At 41.9% G+C, this 20,296-nt stretch overlaps 2 protein-coding genes across 3 annotated transcripts in view; both read right to left on the bottom strand.

Moving 5' to 3' along the window:
* Positions 1-972: 972 nt before the first annotated feature.
* NPM3 (nucleophosmin/nucleoplasmin 3) lies at positions 973-3,085 on the bottom strand. Its single transcript, XM_060641688.3, has 6 exons — positions 2,924-3,085; positions 2,538-2,623; positions 2,164-2,283; positions 1,933-2,026; positions 1,438-1,555; positions 973-1,340 (listed from the first exon to the last, which is right to left on the bottom strand). The coding sequence occupies exons 1-5, from the start codon at positions 3,039-3,041 to the stop codon at positions 1,443-1,445; spliced, it is 531 nt and encodes a 176-aa protein (XP_060497671.2). The 5' UTR covers positions 3,042-3,085; the 3' UTR covers positions 973-1,340; positions 1,438-1,442.
* Positions 3,086-4,140: 1,055 nt separating this feature from the next.
* The window catches only part of OGA (O-GlcNAcase), a 29,494-nt gene continuing 13,338 nt past the window's right edge, over positions 4,141-20,296 (bottom strand). Inside the window, exons 9-17 of one of the 2 annotated variants that reach the window (XM_060641676.2) lie at positions 18,784-18,942; positions 17,703-18,316; positions 16,799-16,973; positions 13,308-13,393; positions 12,234-12,338; positions 11,459-11,544; positions 10,987-11,179; positions 8,824-8,983; positions 4,141-6,245 (exon numbers count right to left, since the gene is read on the bottom strand). In XM_060641676.2, the coding sequence (XP_060497659.1) occupies positions 6,109-6,245; positions 8,824-8,983; positions 10,987-11,179; positions 11,459-11,544; positions 12,234-12,338; positions 13,308-13,393; positions 16,799-16,973; positions 17,703-18,316; positions 18,784-18,942 (1,715 nt within the window). In that variant the 3' untranslated portion in view covers positions 4,141-6,108. The remainder of the gene's footprint in view (positions 6,246-8,823; positions 8,984-10,986; positions 11,180-11,458; positions 11,545-12,233; positions 12,339-13,307; positions 13,394-16,798; positions 16,974-17,702; positions 18,317-18,783; positions 18,943-20,296) is intronic. The other variant, XM_060641677.3, reaches the window with a different exon arrangement.

Raw genomic sequence — 20,296 nt, 5'->3', positions numbered from 1 at the left:
CCCAATACCAGCCCCTTCGGGTTATCTAGAGATCCCTCCCACTTGTTCACTCATTTGCCCAGCAGCCAGTGTGGGAGGGAGTGGGCCTGGCCCCACCATCCCACCGGGCACTGTACTCTGTCCATCCTCAGCATGTCTGGCCCCAGGCTGTCTCAGGAGTTAACCTTTTGTTTGTTTGTTTGTTTGTTTGTGGGACATTGAAATACTGCCCCCCTCCCACATCAACACAGCTGCTGAACTGCTGACCTCAGAGTTGGTCACATACACACTAATGCTCACACCAGGTACTTCCCGTTCTCTTCCTGGCATAGCAGCACCCACACCCCAGAACACCTGATTACAGGCACCAGAGATTCCCCACACCAGGCGGTGTGCTGGGGGTCAGGAACCCCTTAGCCCAGGAGGTTGAATCCCAGGGGACCCTCTCTGCCCCCATATGCCAGGCCACCCGGATTCTGGTTTCCCTGTCACCCAATCTGGCCAGTCCCCTCCATCTGGCCCCTGGAATCAGGTTTCTAAGGGCCCAGACCAGCTCAGAGACAGCCTGCAAGACTGGAAGGAGGAGCAAAGACTAGCCTCTGCCTTTCCCCTCACAGGCCCTCTCAGGGCCTGAGCCCCCTCATGGGGCTAGGGATGCACATTCCTTGGACTGCTTAAGCCCCTTTATCTGCCCCCTGCCCATCAGCCTGAGTGCTGACAGAGGCCCAGGCCCCTTGTTTGGATGCTGATAACCTCCTGGGATGGCCCTCCCCCACCTGTAGGGACTGAGAATGGGCATGGTGTTGGGAGGTCCTCTTTTAGTAAGGCAGTTGGGGCCCAGGCCTTGCCTGGCCGCTGGGGTCCTAGGGATAGCAGGATCCCACATTTCCTCACCCTCCCCAGGCCCAGGGCCACCCTCGGTGCTGCCACAGTGCCACCTGGTGGCCCCTAGGGGAATGCCAACCCAGCAGGTAAAGAAGCCACACAAATGAGTTGCAAAAAAACCTCCACATCACTTTATTACAGCCTTTATCCAAAAATGTAAAAAGTATTAAAAATGTGTAGTCCTGAGCTTCAGATGCTGACCTCCAATCTCACAGGCAAGTGGGGAGAGAGGGTCAGGAGAGAAGTTCAGAGTTCCTCCCACTCCTGGAGAAAAGGGAAGCCCCAGATATGGCATAAGATTAGAGAAACACCAGGGCCCTTATGAAGAATAGGACCACCCTCTCTCCAAGCACCGGCCCAAGACCCCACCCACCCACCCATCCATCCCTCCTCTTCAACGGAGAAGACACATTTAAATTTCTTGAAACTTGTACAGGAACATAGTGCATGGCACACGTAGCAGGCAGCTAGCTGACCTGAGGGAGAGCAAACAAGGGGTCAGCATCAAGGCCGTGTTCACGTGCTCCTCCTGCCTGATCCCAGACCTTGCTGGACACCCCTCTCCCCACTCACCAAGGCTAGGGCCTGCCCCTCTGCTTCTTGGCAGGTAGGATGGGGCACAACTCAGCTTCCTCCTCCTCACTCCCTTCTTCACTCTCTTCTTCCTCAGAAACGTCATTGCTTATAGTAACTGGTGGATACATAAGCAGTAAAAGAGGAGGAGGTTAAAGCCAGACCCCCTTCATACCACATGTCATTTATTCATGCCCTGTGGTGCCAGGGATCCTGATCTCCCAGAGCTTATGGTCTAGGTGGGAAGAACCTCAGATACTAAATGAGAGATGACAAAGAGCCAAAGAAGACCACATTAGTGCAGGTGGAGAAGCTGAGACAGGTTTCACGCAGGAGGGAGGCTTAAGTAGGACAAAAAGTGGAGGATAAATCTCACATAGTCTGTATGGAAGCTCCACTAGGAGATAAGGATAGGATGGGGCAGGAGTGTAGAGGGCGGCGGTGGGAAGAGAAACTCGATGGCAGAACCCACTAGACAAAGGAGAAGACTCTCACCAATCTGGTGCCTCCCAGTGATGCGCACAGGGCCAGAACCTGACTTTAGGCGGAAGGTTACAGGTGGCTGGAGCTGGAAGTCATCCAAACTGAGCTGGAAGAAAGACAAGGATGAAGGCCTGGCCCATCCCATCTTGTGTCCTTGGGTCCTCAATTCCTAACAACCACCACTATCACTACCACCACCACCACCAGCACCGCCACCACCTCAACATATGCCTGAGAACTCACCATGGGTTGGCAGGACAACTTGAGATTGGCCACAGGGACTGCAATCTCTTGATGGTCATGATTCCTGGCCACGACTTCTACCACATTACACTCATCTTTGGCCCCCTCGGTGAGGCAGAGCTGGAAGAGTACACAGAACCCTGGGGTCTCCCCAAGCAAGGACTGACACCACAATCCTTGTGGAGGCATCGACCCTATAATTTGCCCCACCCCAGTGGTCCCTGGATCACTCAGCCAGGAAAGCTGCCCATGTGGGAGTTAGGCAGAGGAGGGAACTCCCAGTAAAGGGGTTGGGGGGGGGGGCTGTTGGAGGCCCCCCGAGTTGCCTGCTCAGGTCCAGCGATTCACCACCACCACCTTTCCCCGCGCCTCACCATGGTCAACGCCAGCACATGCTCCGATTCATCCTCTTCCTCTACCTTGAAGGTGAAAGAGCGGGTGTGGCCGGAGAGCTCACAGCCTGGAAGAGGGAACAGTGTGAACGTGCCTGAGTGTGCGTGGGGGGCGTTCCACCAAACCTCTGTCACGTGCAGCCATGGTGCGACCGGCCATTTACGCACCCACTTCTCAGGAACACCAGGGGCGCTCTGTCCTGGGCTCCGCCCGGCACATCTGGGACAGCGGTCGCGCCACCCCCTCCCGCTTGGTCTGCCGTGCACGGGGGCCCCCTCCGCCTCAACCCACGTCGTGTACTCATCTGCATTCCTGTTCTGCCCCTGACCGCCCTAGCACCACCCTCATCCCCTCCTTTCCTCAATACCGAAGAAAAAACTGTCCATAGTGACCGGAGCCGGGACCCGCAGACCCCCGACCCCCCCGGCCCGGGCTCGGCTCTCCTGACTCAGGAACGCTAAAGCGGCGGCGGCGCCGGCGGCCATGCTGCTAGGGCCGTCTGGAAGCTCCGCCCCCGACACGTCTAAAGCGAGGGACTCGCAGCGTGTTCCGGCCCCGCCCATTAAAGGAGCCGCTGGCACTTGAGAAAGGAGGGACGAGGCGCGACCGGACCTAGGGCTTTCTCCCCCGGGGGCCGGAGGCCTCTGGTCAAACCTGTGTGTCGGGACTGCATGGAAGGGTCAGAGAAGCATGGATTTCTTAATGTTAATGTCCTTCCGCACTTCCAGGACCACGGCTCTCTGAGGGCGGCTCCTGCCTCCATTTTCTCTAGCTCCTCGCACCCTCTTCTGTCTCCACTCCCCCAATCCAGGGCAAGTTTTCGTCAAAGGGAGAATAGATACAAAAACGGAAACCTTTCCAACTCCCCTAGTAAAGGCGAGTTTCAAGGCAGCGTTTTCCTCATAAAAGCCAAGGAATACGCTACTTGCCTTGCCTTTCCTCCAAGCGAGCCGAGGCTCCTGAAGGAAGACTTTTTGCCCATGGGTTTATTTTCTACTGGAACCATGGAACCACTCGGTCCTCTTTCCAATATGCGTCTATGCTTCCTGCTCTTAACGACCAGAGAAGTTTACTATCTAGAAGGCTTCTCTTTATTGAGCTTAATATGCTGGCTGGAGGCTGGCGCTTGCTAGGAAAGGATGTTAGCTTCAATGTGCGGCTAGCGGCTACTTCTGGCAAACGTACTTTGAAGCTTATAATTGCAGCCCGAACACCCTTCCACCTTAAGAGTAGTATGTCCCATAATTTGGGCAACTCCCCCACCCCGACCTCTCACCTTTTGGCCAATCAGGCAAAGTGTGTTCCTTATCCTACTAGATGGGAGGGAACGCATTCAAACTGGCGGCCCTAACTCCCACCCAGGATATAACTGTGGGAGGAGGGTGGCTTGGCCAAGAACTAGTCTTCCTTTTTTACCTTGCCATGAAGAAAATCTGGAAGGAAGTCTTTTATTGGAGATAGGAATAGGAAGGTGCATCCCCCAACGTGAACGGCTATGGAAGATGCTTGTGAGACATGAAAGGCATGAGAAAAGGTACAGAGCAGAAACAGGAAGTAGGTTTACACAGTACACCACTACACACATTTCACTTCAAGTTTTATTTTGCCTCTTGCATGGTCTTCAGATAGTTTTACAGTTCGTTTTCTACAGGAACTGAGCTGTGATCTGAACAATCAATGAAATGTCATTCCAACCTTAATAAATATTCATAACCATAGAAGAGAGCATAGCACTTTACCATCCTAGAATGATGAAGGTACAGGCCTGGACATCTGTTTCATGGTTAGCATCTGTGACCAGACCAGCCAAAATGATTATTATAAGCCAAGATAAAACCACAAGCAAACTTGCTAAAAATCCTGATTCCATAGATTGACACTGAAATCCTCCAAATAAATGCTAGAATTGTCCACTAGAGTACAAAATGTACTTAAAGAGAAAACCAAGTGACCTTAAACTGTTTTAAACAGCATCTTGTAGAGCTCTTCCCTTCCCCCTTAGCCTTCTTAGGTCTTCTATCAGTTAAAGGTTTCTACCCTGAAAATAAAGAGGCCTCCTTCCTCCTCTCCATTCATCTTACCAACTCAGTGCCCACTCACAGGCCCTGGTTGAAAGTCACTAGGTACCATTAGGCACAATGCTTTAAGATTCAAAGCCCAAACTGATGGAATTTCTTCCTGAAGGAAAATGCCTTTTCCTTGCCCCTCCCACCTCAGCTCAAAGTAAAACAGCTGATAACAAAACTGCAGGGAAGCAAGGTAACAAAATACTGTTAGGAATCCATGATGAAAAAAATGAATCCTGCAGAGATTACCTGTTAACCTCATGCTCAGAACCCCTAAAAACACCAAATCTAAATTAAAATACATGGAGCTTTCAGAATCTGGTTAAAGGAAAAAGAAAAGGGTAACCTTAAGTCATTGGTTAAAGTGTGCTCATTTTTTTTTAAAAATTAGATACAAACATGCAATTAAAGACTCTGATTTAATAAAACCAGTTGTAACAGATCTTGAAATTAAAGGACAACTGATCTCCGGGCAAATGGGACCAGTAAGTCCCTGAACCCTACTTGATGTCAAAACTAACATTTCACATGCTGACCTGCATTGAGGTTAATTTCCAGAAGTGACTGCACTTTGCAAGACTGAGTCCCATGAAATTAGACTCTCATACCCAAAGTGGTCATGGCCTAGCCCTAGGTGGGAGGCACTTTAAAAACAATAAAACTTCTTTAAAAAAAAAAAAAAAAAAAAAGACAAAAGTAAAGAAAATCCATCTTCCACTGATTTACATTATTCAAAGTGCCATCCTGAACCACATACCCTTTCATTTTCAAAAGGAAAAAATTACAAAAACAGTGAACACAAAGGATACTCAGGTTACAGCTAGTTTATATACAAAAAAATTTACAAGTCTGCCATTTTTAGGCTTTTGCCACAAACAAATGCACATTTGTCCCTACAAAGCACAACATGCCTGAACCAATGGTCACTACAAGAGACAACTGGCCATGGCTTTACAAAGAGCAGAAAAACTGCCCCAAATTAAAATCATTTACTCAGCTTAAACTATGCCACAACCATCCCACTTGGAATCTCTACCCTGAAGCCTCTGAAACCCACTAAATCTTTCTCATCTCTGCCATGTCTCCGAAGAATGAAAGACACTTTTCATCCAATAAATCAAGGAGGATGACAAATGATTCTAATTACTCTTAGGTGAGAAATGCAACCACGCTGGATGCAGAACACAGTGCTGACTACATTTATTGAAGACCCCCTCCCTATAAGCCCATGTGAGAGGTCTTGGCACCTAACACAAGACCCACAAAGGAGGCCCACATCTGTTTCAGACAGGATTTGCATCAATACAACCTTCCAACCAGTGAGTAATCTCAAAGTGTGATGGGTGAGTTTTACACAGTCTTCGTTTCCAATCCCAATTGGCTGATTAATTTTGCCATTCCAGAGGCTGAACTGTATGAAGACCCCAACCACCACCAACCAAGTGAAGTTCAGAGACTTTCCGACAGTTCATAGTGCCAACAAATTTCACAGGCTCCGACCAAGTATAACCACATCCTTTGGAAATCCTTCCATTTTTGCAATTTCAAAACAGCCTAACTTGCTGTAAAATTCCAGAATTCTTTTATCATCTGGTCTCACTTCACAGAAAGCCCCCCGGGAGCCTAGAAATAAAACAAATATTCAAAATGTAAATGTCAACTGGAATTATGGATAGGAGTTGTCATGAATCTTTAATATATTTCAAATAGGTGACAGTAGGAGCTTATCTATACCAGTCCCTAAATTTCATACCACAATTTTTAAAATTCATATGAATATTCAATGAATATTAGTATTCATCAATACTGAATACTGCAGCGGCAACTATCTTAAATGACAGATATGTTAACTAGCTTGAATGTGGTAATTACAATGTATTTCAAATCATCAAACTGTACACCTTAAACATATACAGTTCTTAATTCTCAAAAATACCTCCATTAAAAAAATCCAGTGAAGCCATTTGCAACTACGTGGATGGAACTGGAGGATATTATGCTAAGTGAAATTAGCCAGTCAGAGAAAGACAAAAACCATATGACTTCACTCATTATGAGGACTTTAAGAGACAAAACAGATGAACATAAGGGAAGGGAAACAAAAATAATATAAAAACAGGGAGGGGGACAAAACAAAAGAGACTCATAAATATGGAGAACAAACTTAGGGAAACTGGAGGTGTTGTGGGAGGGGGGATGGGCTAAATGGGTATCTACTCCTGAAATCATTGTTTCACTATATGCTACCTAATTTGGATGTAAATTTTAAAAAATAAAAAAATTAAATTAAAAAATAAAAATAATAAGTATTATAATAAATAATAAAATAAAAATAAAAATAAAAATAAAATATTACTGGCAAATAAAAAAAAATTCAGTGAAACTCTTCCCCAGAAAATCTTTTGGGGAAGAGGATGTAAGAAACCTCAATGCAAAAAATACCTCTGTTTAATGTTTTAATACAAAGTACCTTTGAAGAGCCCACAGGGCAAAGGCCATTCCAGTTTATGTCACAAGCCAATAGAACCAGAATATGTTGTACATTCTAAGACATACCTCCTATACCTGCATGATTCAGTTCTAAGCACAACACTAAGAATTATACTATCTTCAAAGAGTTGTTTAAATTATTCCACAAGAGGGATACCACTGACTCAAATGATACAAAGATGTAACAGTTAAGTGCACTCCCAAGTAACAACAACCCTCTAAAGAGGTCTCAAACAAGCTGCCCATTTTTGTATTGTCCAAGGGCTAAAAATAGTTTTTTACATTTTTTAAAGGCTGTGTAAAAAAAAAAAAAAAAAAAAAAAGAGTATGTAGGAGCAACTGGTTGGCTCACTACGTACAGCATGCGACTCTTGATCTTAGGGTCCTTAGTTTAAGCCCCACAATGGGCATAGAGCTTACCTTAAAAAAAATAAATTAGGAGCACCTGGGTGACTCAGTCAGTTGAGCATCTGGCTCTTGATCTGGGCTCAGGTCATGATCTGTTTCTGAGTTCAAGCCCTGAGTCAAGCTCTGTACTGACAACACGGACACTGCTTTGGATTCTCTCTCCCTCTCTCTCTGCCCCACCCCCATGCTTACACTCTCCCTCTAAATAAATAAACATTAAAAAAAATTAGTGTATGGTGGGGGGCACCTGGGTGGCTCAGTCAGCTGAGTGTCTGACTTCGGCTCAGGTCACGATCTCACAGTTCGTGGGTTCGAGCCCCGCATGGGGGTCTGTGCTGATACCTCAGAGCCTGGAGCCTGCTTTGGATTCTGTGTCTCACACCGCCCCCCCCCCCCCCGCGCCCCTCCCCCCCTCACTCTGACTCTCTAAGAAATAAACATTAAAAATTTTTTTCAAAAAAAATTAATGTATGGAACTTAATTTAAAAAAGAATATGTAATTAAAATCTGTATGTGGCCACTGGAGTATATTTATTACCTAGACATTTACAGAAAAAATTTTCATACCACGAATATAAAGCACAATTATTTCTGTAGGCTGAGTTTAGAGAACACTCAAAACAATTTGTCAACTTGGGGCACCTGTGTGGCTTAGTCGGTGAAGCGTCCAACTCTATTTCAGCTCAGGTGATAATCTCAGTTTTTGACATACAGCCCCAGGTCGGCCTCCACACTGAGAGTACGGAGCCTGCTTGGGATCCTCTGTCTCTGTCTCTGTCTCTCTCTCTCCCCCTAACCCGCTCACTTGTATGCTCTCTCAAAATAAACTTTTAAAAAAAGGCAACTCTGCATTCTTTTTTTTTTTTTTTTTTAAAGTAGGCTTCATACCCAGCGTGGAGTCCAGCACTGGGCTTGAATTCACAATCCTAGGATCAAGACCTGAGCTGAGATCAAGAGTTGGACGCTTAACTGACAGAGCCACCCAGGAGCCCATCAACTGTGTATTCCTAAATGAAGCTTCTTTTGAGGGTTCATTTAATTTCCAATTATCACAGTGAGTCTCCTGGCAAAATAAATTTAACCTCATGTATTCACTTCTCACTTAAATGGGGCTCAAAATAAGCATTCATAATATAAAAGATCAACATTTTCCAATGATTAATATACATGCAATTCTTATACCACTATTCAGAAGCCAAACCATACATGGTGGGGAAGGGAATGCGAGTTCACTGTAATTCATTTCTTTCTATCCTGTCTCCACCTAGCCCAAACACCAGCAACTACACAAATATGTACTCACCATTAGCCTTCAGTGAAGACAGGAGGCAAGCCATCATGCTTTTGGCTACACTCGGGTCAGTTACTTTTTTATGAATATCCATCTTTATCAGAGAAGGGAAGTTGGCAAGGAAAGTTTCTGGCAACACTTCCTGCTCTTCATGGAAACTCAACATTATTTTCTGTAAAAATTTGAAAGAATCTCTTGATTTTCAGTAACTCATTATACATCTATATCCCAACTACAGAAACCAGCAATAGGAAAAGGAAAGCAACATTCAGTAACTCTTCCAGTCATTATGTACTTATCACATAAAGAATTAATTAGCTTATAATTCTAGCTGAAGCATTTTCACTTTTAAAACCATTTGTCTGAATGTAATGTGGTATTCTGAATTCGATCCTGGAACAGAAAAGGACATTAATGGAAAAACAAGTAAATAAAGTGTGGAGTTTATAGTACTGCACCAAAGCTGGTTTCTTAAGACTTGGACAAATGTAAAAAACGGGTGAGGGGTAATAGAGGAATTTTGTATTATCTTTGTTAAATCTAAAAATATTCAAAATTTAAAAAAAAAATTTAAGTTTGTATTGCTTACACAAAAATGTGAATGTAAAAGGTTACAGTAGACCCACTGGTCATTCTTTGTATGTTCCTATGCTGAAAAATGTAATTGTCAAATATAAAACAATAATGCATCAACAGATCAATCACCAGCACACTGTAGTTAATATCTATGTAATTACAAGTAAGTGAGGCTACTCCACATCAGCCTCTTATTACACAGTCATCTGGCTAGAGAAGAAGGTAAAAAATAGGAATAAACTCTAGAGAGAATATAAGTAAACTGGTATGGGAGAGAGAAGAATTTCAGAAAAGGCTAAAAGGAACAACATGGAAGAAAAAAGCCATGTCACAAATGAAAGAGTCCAAATATATCTCTAAAAGTATTTATTGGGCATAAACATTATCAAGAAGGAACTGTTTTTTAAAATGCATATGCTAAAATAAAATGCATATGCTGATGCATAGATTAAAATAATCATAAATTATATACAAAAAATTCACTGAAGTTGGGACAAGGCAGACATATGACAAGAAGTACTCCTATCTGCAAATAGACTCTCAGGGCAGCTCACCTCTATTATTTTTTTTATTACAATGAGAAATACATTACTGAGAAGGCAAGTGAGCTCCCTACAACCAAGCAAATGAAAGATTTTAATTAACTTGCCCTGAGTACCCAAAGAAGAGACCATTTAAGTTTGGTACTTCACAACAGGGTAGGAAAAAAAAAAAAAAAGGTTCTTTAGTTGTCTATATTCTGTTTTTACTTGAGAAGTGTTGTAACAATGTTTCCAAAAAAAAAAAAAAAACTCCTAATGCTGAGGAAACAATGGAATATGTCACACTTAAGAGTAAGTAATGGGGTGCCTGGGTAGTTCATGGTTAAACGTCCAACTTTGGCTCAGGTCACGATCTCACAGCTCGTTGAGTTCAAGCCTGCACTGGGCTTTGTGCTGACAGCTCAGAGGCTGGAGCCTGCTTCAGATTCTGTGTCTCCCTCTCTCTCTGCCCCTCCCCTGCTCACACTCTCTCTCTCCTTCAAAAATAAACAAACATCAAAAAAAAAAAAAGAAAAAGAGTAACTAATAAAAGGGGTGCCTGGGTGGCATAGTCAGTTAAGCATTTGACTCGATCTCGGCTCAGGTCATGATCTCACAGTTCGGGAGTTCGAGCCTCACACAGGGCTCTGCGGATAGCACAGAACCTGCTTAGGATTCTGTCTCTCCTTCCCTCTGCCCCGCTCCCACTTGTGCTCTCAAAATAAATAAAACTGAAAAATTAAAAAAAAAAAAAAGTAAGAATTCTTTTCTGTAGAGAATTTAGAAAGCAATGACATTTTTTTGACAGCATGAGAGAGCACGCACATACAAAACTGGAGGAGGAACAGAGGGATAGAGAGAATCTTAAGCAGGCTCCATACTCAGTGTGGAGCCTGACAAGGGGCTGGATCCCATGACTTTGGGACCATGACCTGAGCTGAAATCAAGAGCTGGACACTCAAATGACTGAGCCACCCAAGCGCCTATTGAAAGTACTGAAATTTTAAGATATCTCTGCTTACTTTACCTTAGTAAGTACTTTAAAACTACTGTAGTATAATTCTAAACCTGCTATTACCTCAGCCTCGGAGAGTTCTTTGTCACCATTTGGCTTGGTATACTTCTCCTGCATGAAGGGAATCCAGGAAATTTTACATTTTTTAATGAAGGGGGTCACATCTACAGTGCCCAAGGCATAACCACATATGCCATCTTCGTCTTCTAGGACAAAACAGTAATCCAGGCTAAGGGAAAGCAGCCCTCCTACTAACCTGCTCAGAAGAAAAGAGGGTAGAATGAGTTTTTAACCCCAAATTTTAGACTTCAGTGACGTTAAGGCCTTAACGTACTTGAATGGCAACCTACAGAAACTACATTCGGTGTAGGAAAAAAGCCAAAAAATACACACATGTAAATATTCACATTTAATTGTAACTAAAGTGGAATTTCTAGAAAACTTTATTTCTAGTCATCACCTCCCCTTAACCTGATAAACGTGGCTATGAAACGTTACTCCCAAATCCAACAAATCCAAACACTTCATCACATACTTGTCTCCAATAAGGTCAGGCTGACTTTGAAAAGGTAAACCCACTCCATCGTCATACATTTCTCTGCAAATCTTGTACACGGAAGCCTGAAAATATAATCTAGTTAAGCAACACATCAAGAAAAATCGCAACAGAAATTAACAATAGGACTCAGTGAGTCAGACTGGGCTTCTAGGACAGAGTAACAAAATGCCTGGCCTGTCATAAATATCCCCTCTGCTTTAATATTTATTCATTGAATCATACTTGTAAAATCAGTAGAAAACAGCACGGTATAGTAAACACGGAGAATTGTTTCAAAGGAGATGGTTTTAGGCAGTTAAGAAGTAGATTCAAAATGCTGCAAACTATGCTGCTGAGCCTCTCAGTTTTGTATACATCCAAAAATTTTTAAACGTGTTAATGGTCTTTCAACAGGCTTGCTGTTTCCTGTAGCTGACTGTCAACAGCCGGTAGATACTTCACAACTGGGAATTATAAAATACTAATATATTAGAGAAAATCAGCCAAGGACCATACCACTTGGACACACCCTAATACCTTTCAGCTGATTTTCATAAAAGAGGACTTAAGGGACTTAGCTCAAAATGTTTGAGTCTAACCTCCTTATTAGATTCTCCCTTAAATATTAACCCTCACTTGTTCAATGTTTCAGTTAACTTTCTCCACCTAAAGCTCCTATTTGAAAGTACAGAACAGATTCTCTTAACAAGGGAGTTCAAAGGAAACTTGTGAGCACCATAACCATATACCAAGTTGGTAGATAGACAATTACCTCATCTTTAGGAAAATATGGTCTGATAGTATAAACTTTGGAGGTAGGAGTCAGTGGGGGTGGTTGAAAAAAGAGATCATTTGCCCCATCAATTGGCAGCAAACGCTGTGGGAAGAAACAAAAGGAGATGGATTAGTGTCGGGAAGAGATCCATTTCTTTAAATGGGTGTGCACTGCAGATTACCAACTTAACATTAACTGGCTACTGCAGGCAGACCTAAAGAAGAGGGGTGTACTATGCTTTACTAAAATAAACACCTCTTTGCTGGGGGAAGGGGGTGCTTCTGAATAGAAATTACCCAAACGGAGTTACATAGCTTTAGTGGCATATTAATGGGGATTTAAACTTATAGTAAAAAAATAAAGAAAAAATAAAAAATCTATTCCAGTATCACAAATCTACTTTTTTAAACCAATCTCATATAGACCATCTCTGTACTAAAAGATGGCAGAACAGAATGTCAGGAGGAGAGGTTTGGTCTGAAGAGGGTTATCTGTCCAGGAGACGCTTTATCCCCAAAGCAATGCGCTTCAGTTTGCTGTGCGCAGCAGAGCACCTGTTGGGGGGAGAAAAGTAGAGCACCTGAAAAGTCCATGAACAAATTCCAATCCAAAAAAGTTTCTTATTTTGTTCAAATTTTCATTAACAGACTGTTCTTTCAAATACAAGTTTTATTTGTAAAATAATCGGGAAAGTATCCAAAAGCCCTTTCACCATTCACTTGCATAATTATTCATCCTTTTTGCTCATGGAGTTTCCACTGGCAGACAAGCATGCGCGCATTGTGCATTGCGGGCGCAGATTAAAATGGTGTGCGACCTGCAAAGAAACAATGTGAAGTGTATACCTAGAGCCGCTGCGCTTCGCAGGCGCGGGGGGAATTGGCAGCATCTCCTTCAGAAATTACTGTGAAAGAGGAGGAAAATTTGATTTAAAATCCAGCTATGTAACTAAATTGAATTTGGGACTAGAAAGCCTTCGGCAGACCAATCCTTCCAGCCATCTGATGCGCAACATAAGGTTTCTCATAAAACAAAGAAAATGTCAATTCAGTTGTGAATTCATATTGATACCTGGAACTCTCCTGCTAGACCACCTCTAAAGGCCCAGGGTTCTTGGTCTCCAATTAAGAACTGTGCTGAAGAATGACTACGACACCCTGTTGAGATCAGATCCAAGCGGAGAACGTTACGAGAAAGGGGATTTCCTGGGGTCTCAAACGTCCAACAAACTAACAAACACTTTGTGGAAATAACTCTCTAACAATAATAATCCAGGGTTTCAGGACAAGGCTGTGATAATAGTTTTTTTAAATTTGTGATAGAATTTCAACACTGACGTTTTTTCCTTTGATTCATGAATAATCACTTTAAGAGTTCTACTCTTTAATTATTGGAAGAAAGGTCAGTCTCAAGTTTGTCTGGGTCAAATTTGTAATATTTCCTAGATACAGCTATAAAAATCAAGCCAGCTGTTTGCTCTGTAGTAAAATCACAGTAATTATGAAAGTGAAATGAATGAGACAGATAATGAGACATTTTATTATCACAGCCCATGAAGGAATTAAACCTGTCTGAAGTCACATTTTACATTATGAGGAAGGGTACAGGAAGGGAAAAAGGGGAAGGGGAGGATTAATCTTGTCAGAAAACTAAGGTCAACAGAATAAACAAAAGAAATTGTTTGGTAAGTTGACATCAAAACAAATGAAAACTTTATTTTTTCTAACAAGGACGATCCAATTTAGACTTGGCTAATAGTAACGGTAGTCGGACAAATTCTGAGCACTAAGGAGTCGACTGATGCTCCTAATTTATCCACAGCTAAGACATACTTTTCTTAAAAGTATGGTAGTATCTGGCTCCTCTGATTGACGATTATAATTTTTGCAGTGCACTGAACACAGGCATGGAGTAACAGGGTTTGAGGTCCAGAAGTCAGCATTAAGATCACCACGTAACCAACTTCAGAGGCAATAAAGGAAGCTAACAAGAAATAGTTAAAAGCAAATATTTGGAGGCCAAATCAAAATCACCTGCCTAGTCTTCTGACAAGATAAAGCAGCGCAATATAGTTCTTTTCCATTGGAAGACAGCATTCTACCTCCTGTTCAAGTTAACAGTCTCATCAGTACAATATATAGTGTGCTAGTCAGACAGTCCCAAAGCAAACCAATTTTTTTGTTCACAATTCAGGCCCATTAAGAGATTATATCCAAGTTTGTCATTTTTTAGGGGTAGGGGTATTTTAAGAAAACATACATAATATGTAGATTTGTAAAATAAATATGAAATAGGGTCAAAATTTAGGCTAAGAGAACCTGCCCCATTCCATAGCTCAGTGTAAATTTACACTGCAGGAAAAAACTATACTCTCAAACTTTAAGATCAGCCAATTTCCCCTACCCCCCACTTTGAGACTACAACATAACTAGCACTTCCAACTATTACAATAAAAAGCTGCATGTACGAAGAGCTGTATAAATGAAAACATGGTTAATGCCTCAGTCGCTGCGCAAACGTGACTTCAGTTCATGCCTACTGCCCTTAAAACTGAGCTACCTCACAGATAGACCTTTCAATTTAAACTAATTAATCATGACGCGCTGTGAACATCTGCCGCTGTCCATCCAATAGTAGTAGACACTTGTGCTGAGGATTCTCCCATCTGTACACAATGGGGAAGAAGATAATAGAAGTCGTTAGTAATCAAAAGTACTGCATAGCCACATTCTTTAAAGGACTGAATGCCAGCTGGACTGGAGAGAGGAGGAAAACAAAGGGCTCTAAGCAGTAACTCCCTGGTATCACTACAGATCCATGAAAATACTCTACTTGTCGTGAGCTTTTTGTGAAGCTATGTGCATGCCAAGATAATTATTTAAAATTTCTAAGATGCTCTGAACTTGAGATGTACAATAGCTACCTACACAATTTGGGAAAACTGCTCCTATAATTGTACAGTACAGAAGTAAAATCTGAGAGTAAACAAATACTGTACATAATCAAAAGTTAAATTTTTAATAATTCTTGAATTACAAGAGGAGTATCGAATGTTTTAAATGATACTTTCCCAAGCCCAAGAAACCAGATTTCAGGTGGGAAACTTAAGATTTAAATCCCTGTGAGAAATTATAACCCCTTGGCCAGAAGCCTGGAAAGCAAATGCTGTCATCCAATAACCAATGTAGAGGTATTTCCTGAGCCTAAAGGCAGGTATCTATCACAGAAAAGAGGTGTCTTGGAGCCTTTTAACAATAGGTCAAAATTCTCTCTTCTAGGGGTGCCTGGATGGCTCAGTCAGTTAAGGGCCCAACTCTTGGTTTCAGCTCAGGTCATGATCTCACGGTTCATGAGTTCGAGCCCTGCACATTGGGCTGCGTGCTGACAGTGCAGAGTCTGCTTAGGATTTTCTCTCTCCCTCTCTCTCTGCCTGTCTCCTGTCCTTGTGCACACAAGCGCGTACATGCTTGCTCTCAAAATAAATTAAACGTAAAAAAAATTCTTCTATCTGTTGGGCTATACATATATATACAGAAACCCAAAGTTCTATATTTTCAAATTAACAGAGACTCTACATTTGGCTGATAATTAGCTGTGTCCCAGGAAAGCTATCATTAATATTTAAGAGTCTAAAAGTATGTAGGCAGAAAGTGAGAAATCTCACTGTTACTACTCCTTAATCTCAGCTCACAGTATTTCACGTATCTATTTCACAAACAAGACCAGGTAACCCATCACAGTGTTTGTGACTACTATGAAAACTATGACATGTCAGTCAGCCTTGCTGCCTGCTGTGTGCTGTATGTACATCCATTACATATTCCTTATAGCTGGATTGAAAACCTGGAAATGAAATGAGGTCCCTGGAGAAACTTGGCCATGCTGGTGCTTTTTACCAAGTTTGAGATTTTCCAAAAAAATCAATTTTCAAAAGAAACATACATAAGTTCATTTAATGAAGGAGTTTTTAAGGGATTGCAATTTTCATCCCCTGCTAAAACCAATTACTTGGTAGAGGAATAAAGAAAAAGCCATGTGAAATAATACCAAGTAGCACCAGAATAGCCTTATCACTAAAGCTCGCATGCGCACAGGGCTGGGAGGATGGCTTCCTCTTGCCAGGCCCTTTAGGTCATTTCAGCAATTGTTCTGTTAAACACAGCATAACGTTATCAAGACCCAGCAAGCAGCAGAGAGCTTACACAGTCACAATTCATAGTGTCTCATCTCCAAATCAGATAAAAGTGGTATACAGGATTCCATCCAGGAAGCATTCAGTCAGAGCAAGTTAAAGTCAGTACTTTCTAACACATTTTCAAGATATTTATGTTGAATTAGCCCAAGGGAGAAAAATCAACGTGCTTGATGTATTTACTGAGACTTGCACCTCAAGTCAGCCAACAACGGCTGTAACTTTGAAAGAAATCTAAGCAAAGAATTTAAACACAGTTGGAATTTCACCAATTCCCTAAATATTTTTCTCCCTGTGGGATAATCTTTTTTTTCTTCATTTTTAAGGGACAATATATCTGAGGAAAAGAGATTATTCCTGGTGTACCTACCTAACCACTGTACAAAAGACTTCACCATAGACATTATACTCTTGATATCCCAAACATAGGAGTACATGTCATAAAGGATTGTCCTGTTGGCACAATTGGAGAGTCGAGTGAACATTCCCATCACCAGTCCACACATCTCCTCAAACTTGGCTGCTCGTGACCGCCACTCTTCAATCTATTGAGGATCAATAAAAATATGACTCAAAAACTGCAAGCATAACAAAATAAACTGCTTATATTTTCAGGTCCCTGCAATTTATCCTAAACATTAAAGGATCACTGGGCTTAAACTCTTTATTTTATTTATTTATTTTTTAAAATTTACATCCAAATTAGGTAGCATATAGTGAAACAATTATTTCAGGAGTAGATTCCTTAATGCTCCTTACCCATTTAGCCCATCCCCCACCCCCACAACCCCTCCAGTAACCCTCAGTTTGTCCTCCATATTTATGAGTCTCTTCTGTTTTGCCCCCCTCCCTGCTTTTATATTATTTTTGTTTCCCTTCCCTTATGTTCATCTGTTTTGTCTCTTAAAGTCCTCATGAGTGAAGTCATATGACTTTTGTCTTTCTCGGACTAATTTTACTTAGCATAATACCCTCCAGTTCCATCCACATAGTTGCAAATGTGGGCTTAAACTCTTTAGACAAGCAATAACAGTCTGTGTCTCCCCAAACTGACAAGTATTTCTGAAATAATCAACTGTGCCTTTCCTTCATTTTTCACTATAAGGTCAAACTATGGAACTCTATGTACTGGAATCCAAAACCACTTTCAAAGCATATTCTAAGATGTGGTCAATTTTCTGCTAGTTACCAATATATTCATTTAAGATGTCGTTTATCATCAGCATGGGGATGCACCCAGGCTAGAGAAGCAGATATAAATCAAGCATACTCACTTTTTCAGAGTCTTTTCCTTTGCAATTGACACTGACAACACTGCTATTTGCTCGAAGCCACTGGAATTCCCGTAACATTTGCGCTCCTTTGGGTCCATGCTCATAAGGAAGGTAGAACAGGTCAGCAAGCAACTGCAAATCCTCCAAAGTCACTGGTTCCACAGTATACAGAGGCTTTTCATTGGGACCTGGCACAAACTGTTCCTTGTTTGTCTGTTCATCAGTCTGCATAGGGGCAATATCACTAATGCAATCTTCCTGCATAGACATCTCTGGGGATTTTGATTCAGCTATGCTCTCTTTATCTGTGTCCATTGGTTTCAATTCCTCAGCCATTTTAGCTTCAACAATTTCAGTGAGTATTTGATTGTCATTCTTGTGGTCTGTTTCTTCTTGTTTTTCTACTACCATGTCCATGGGTTCCTCATCTGGCTGTTTCTTTTCTTCTTCCTTGGTCAGAGCTGTAGGTTCACCACTCAAGGCTGCTCCCTGGCTCATAATGGGCTCCTGATAAACTGTTGTGACTACAGTTGTGGCATTTAAAGAGGGTGCTGCAACTAAGGGAGTCCCATCAACTACACTTGCTTTAGCTCCACTGTGTGCAACTTGCCTACCTACAAAAACAAATTGCCACAAAGATAATCAGAATTAGAAACAGTACAAATCAGATCCAGAGAAATGTTTTCTTATTGTATCTCTAACCTCAATTTGAGATTCCAAATATTAAGCCCTGAGAAAAGTGCAATCCCTCTAAACCCCAGGGAGGTAGGGAGGGAAGAGAAGAGGAAAGAAACAAATGATAAACATCCCCTAAATATGCCAACATGTATTATCTTCTCTTCTGAAGATCTAGATCTAAAAATAATTATTCCAAAAAAAAACATTTTTAAAACAAATTAGCATTGCATCATGATAAAACTACCTCAGACCAAAAGTTAAGATTTTAAAAACCTTATTTCTCTAGATCCCTTCCCAAATTTTACTTTGTTTTGCGGGCCTATGGTAGGAACATCAAAATGTTCTTTACTTTACGATTCAACCATGTGACCCAAACCCCCTTACAACAAAGGGCCAAACTCACTGCTATACTGATGAGGTACACCAAACTCCTGCAACCACTCTGTTAAAGCTAACTTTAGAGCCATCTGTGGACTATAGAGCACATCAGTTTCAATATCTTCATCACTGCCTTCATTTTCTAACTTTATCTGGATCGATACAGTACTGTCTTCACTGTCAGCTGCAAAAAAAAAAAAAAAAAACAGAAACACAAAAAACAGTTTTGATTACAAAAGCCTCCTGACAAGTGAGAGGAACAAATGCAAAACACCAGTTGTTACAGTACAACTAGAGAAACAAGGAACAGGAACATGAACAAACCTTAAACATAAAAACGCAAACACAACCAAGACCCTTAACTGAACCACTTCACCTATAAGTCATCTAAATGCATTGCTAAATGTAGGGGCACCTGGGTGGCTCGGTTGGTTAAGGGTCTAGACTTCGGCTCAGGTCATCATCTCATGGTTCCTGAGTTCAAGCCCTACATCAGGCTCTGCATTGACAGTGTGGAGCCTACTTGGGATATTCTCTCTCTCCCTCTCTCTCTCTCTCTGCCCCTCTGACATCACATGCTCCCTCTCTGAAAATAAATACCCCCCCCCCAAAAAAAATTGTAAATGCATTGCTTAATGTGAAATCGCAAATGAAATACAAAACACTAATTTCAGGGGCTTCTGGGTGGCTCAGATGGTTGAGGATCTGACTCAATTTCAGCTCCAATCATGATCCCAGGGTCGTGGGATCAAGCCCAGCCTCAGGCTTTGCACTGAGCATGGAGTCTGCTTAAGATGCATCATTCTCTCTCTCTCCCTCTGCCCCTCTCCCCCATTTGCATTCTCTCTCTAAAAAAAATCAAATAAATAAATTTTGAAAATAAAAAAATTTTAAAGCCACTAATTTTAGAATCACTGGAAAAGTCAGTCATAAATGTTCAGAATGCCAATCGTTGGGAATGTGAAGTTAAAGGCATATGATTTCCATAAAGATAACATTCCCTACCCTTGAGGGGCTTATAAATTAATGGGAAAATCATTACGAAAACATATAAGCAAATTAGTAAGTATATTGAGGGGGAAAGAGAAAAACCAATAGAGAACCCACATATTAAGCAGAGATAATAAATAAGCACATAATGAAACTCTAAACCAGCACAGTGTTAGAGAAAATGAAGTCTGAACTCTGGCTTAGTATCCAAAACCTTCTACTCTTAGCTTTCCTTCATATTTCCCTGCACATGGCCCAGTCTGGCTACCACTCCTTAATGTGCTTCATGCTCTGCCTTAAAAGCGGTAGGAGGTAGATGCCATGTACCCAGAGGGAACTGAGACTATATTTTGTTGTTTTTTTTTTTTTAATTCAAGGGGGTGGTCCACAATGATTGAGCCTTAAAGGGAGGCATTAATCCAATAAACAGAACTGGAAGGAGTACAGAACTGAGAAAGAGAACACAACTATATGACTACATACCATACCCGAGCACCATGATGTGACATTCCCATAGCCCCAAACGAGCCCAAATTCAGTAACTTCAA

Source organism: Panthera onca, chromosome D2, assembly GCF_046562875.1.
Source record: "Panthera onca isolate mPanOnc1 chromosome D2, mPanOnc1 haplotype 2, whole genome shotgun sequence".
Taxonomy (NCBI): domain Eukaryota; kingdom Metazoa; phylum Chordata; class Mammalia; order Carnivora; family Felidae; genus Panthera; species Panthera onca.
This window is presented reverse-complemented; position numbering and strand designations above follow the sequence as displayed.

Coding starts and splice junctions, on each gene's coding strand:
- NPM3 (XM_060641688.3), bottom strand. CDS start 3,041: ATGGCCGCCGGCGCCGCCGCCGCTTTAGCGTTCCTGAGTCAGGAGAGC. Junction 2,027..2,163: donor AGTTGTCCTGCCAACCCATG/GTGAGTTCTCAG, acceptor TCTTTCTTCCAG/CTCAGTTTGGATGACTTCCA. Junction 1,556..1,932: donor CACTGGGAGGCACCAGATTG/GTGAGAGTCTTC, acceptor TGTATCCACCAG/TTACTATAAGCAATGACGTT.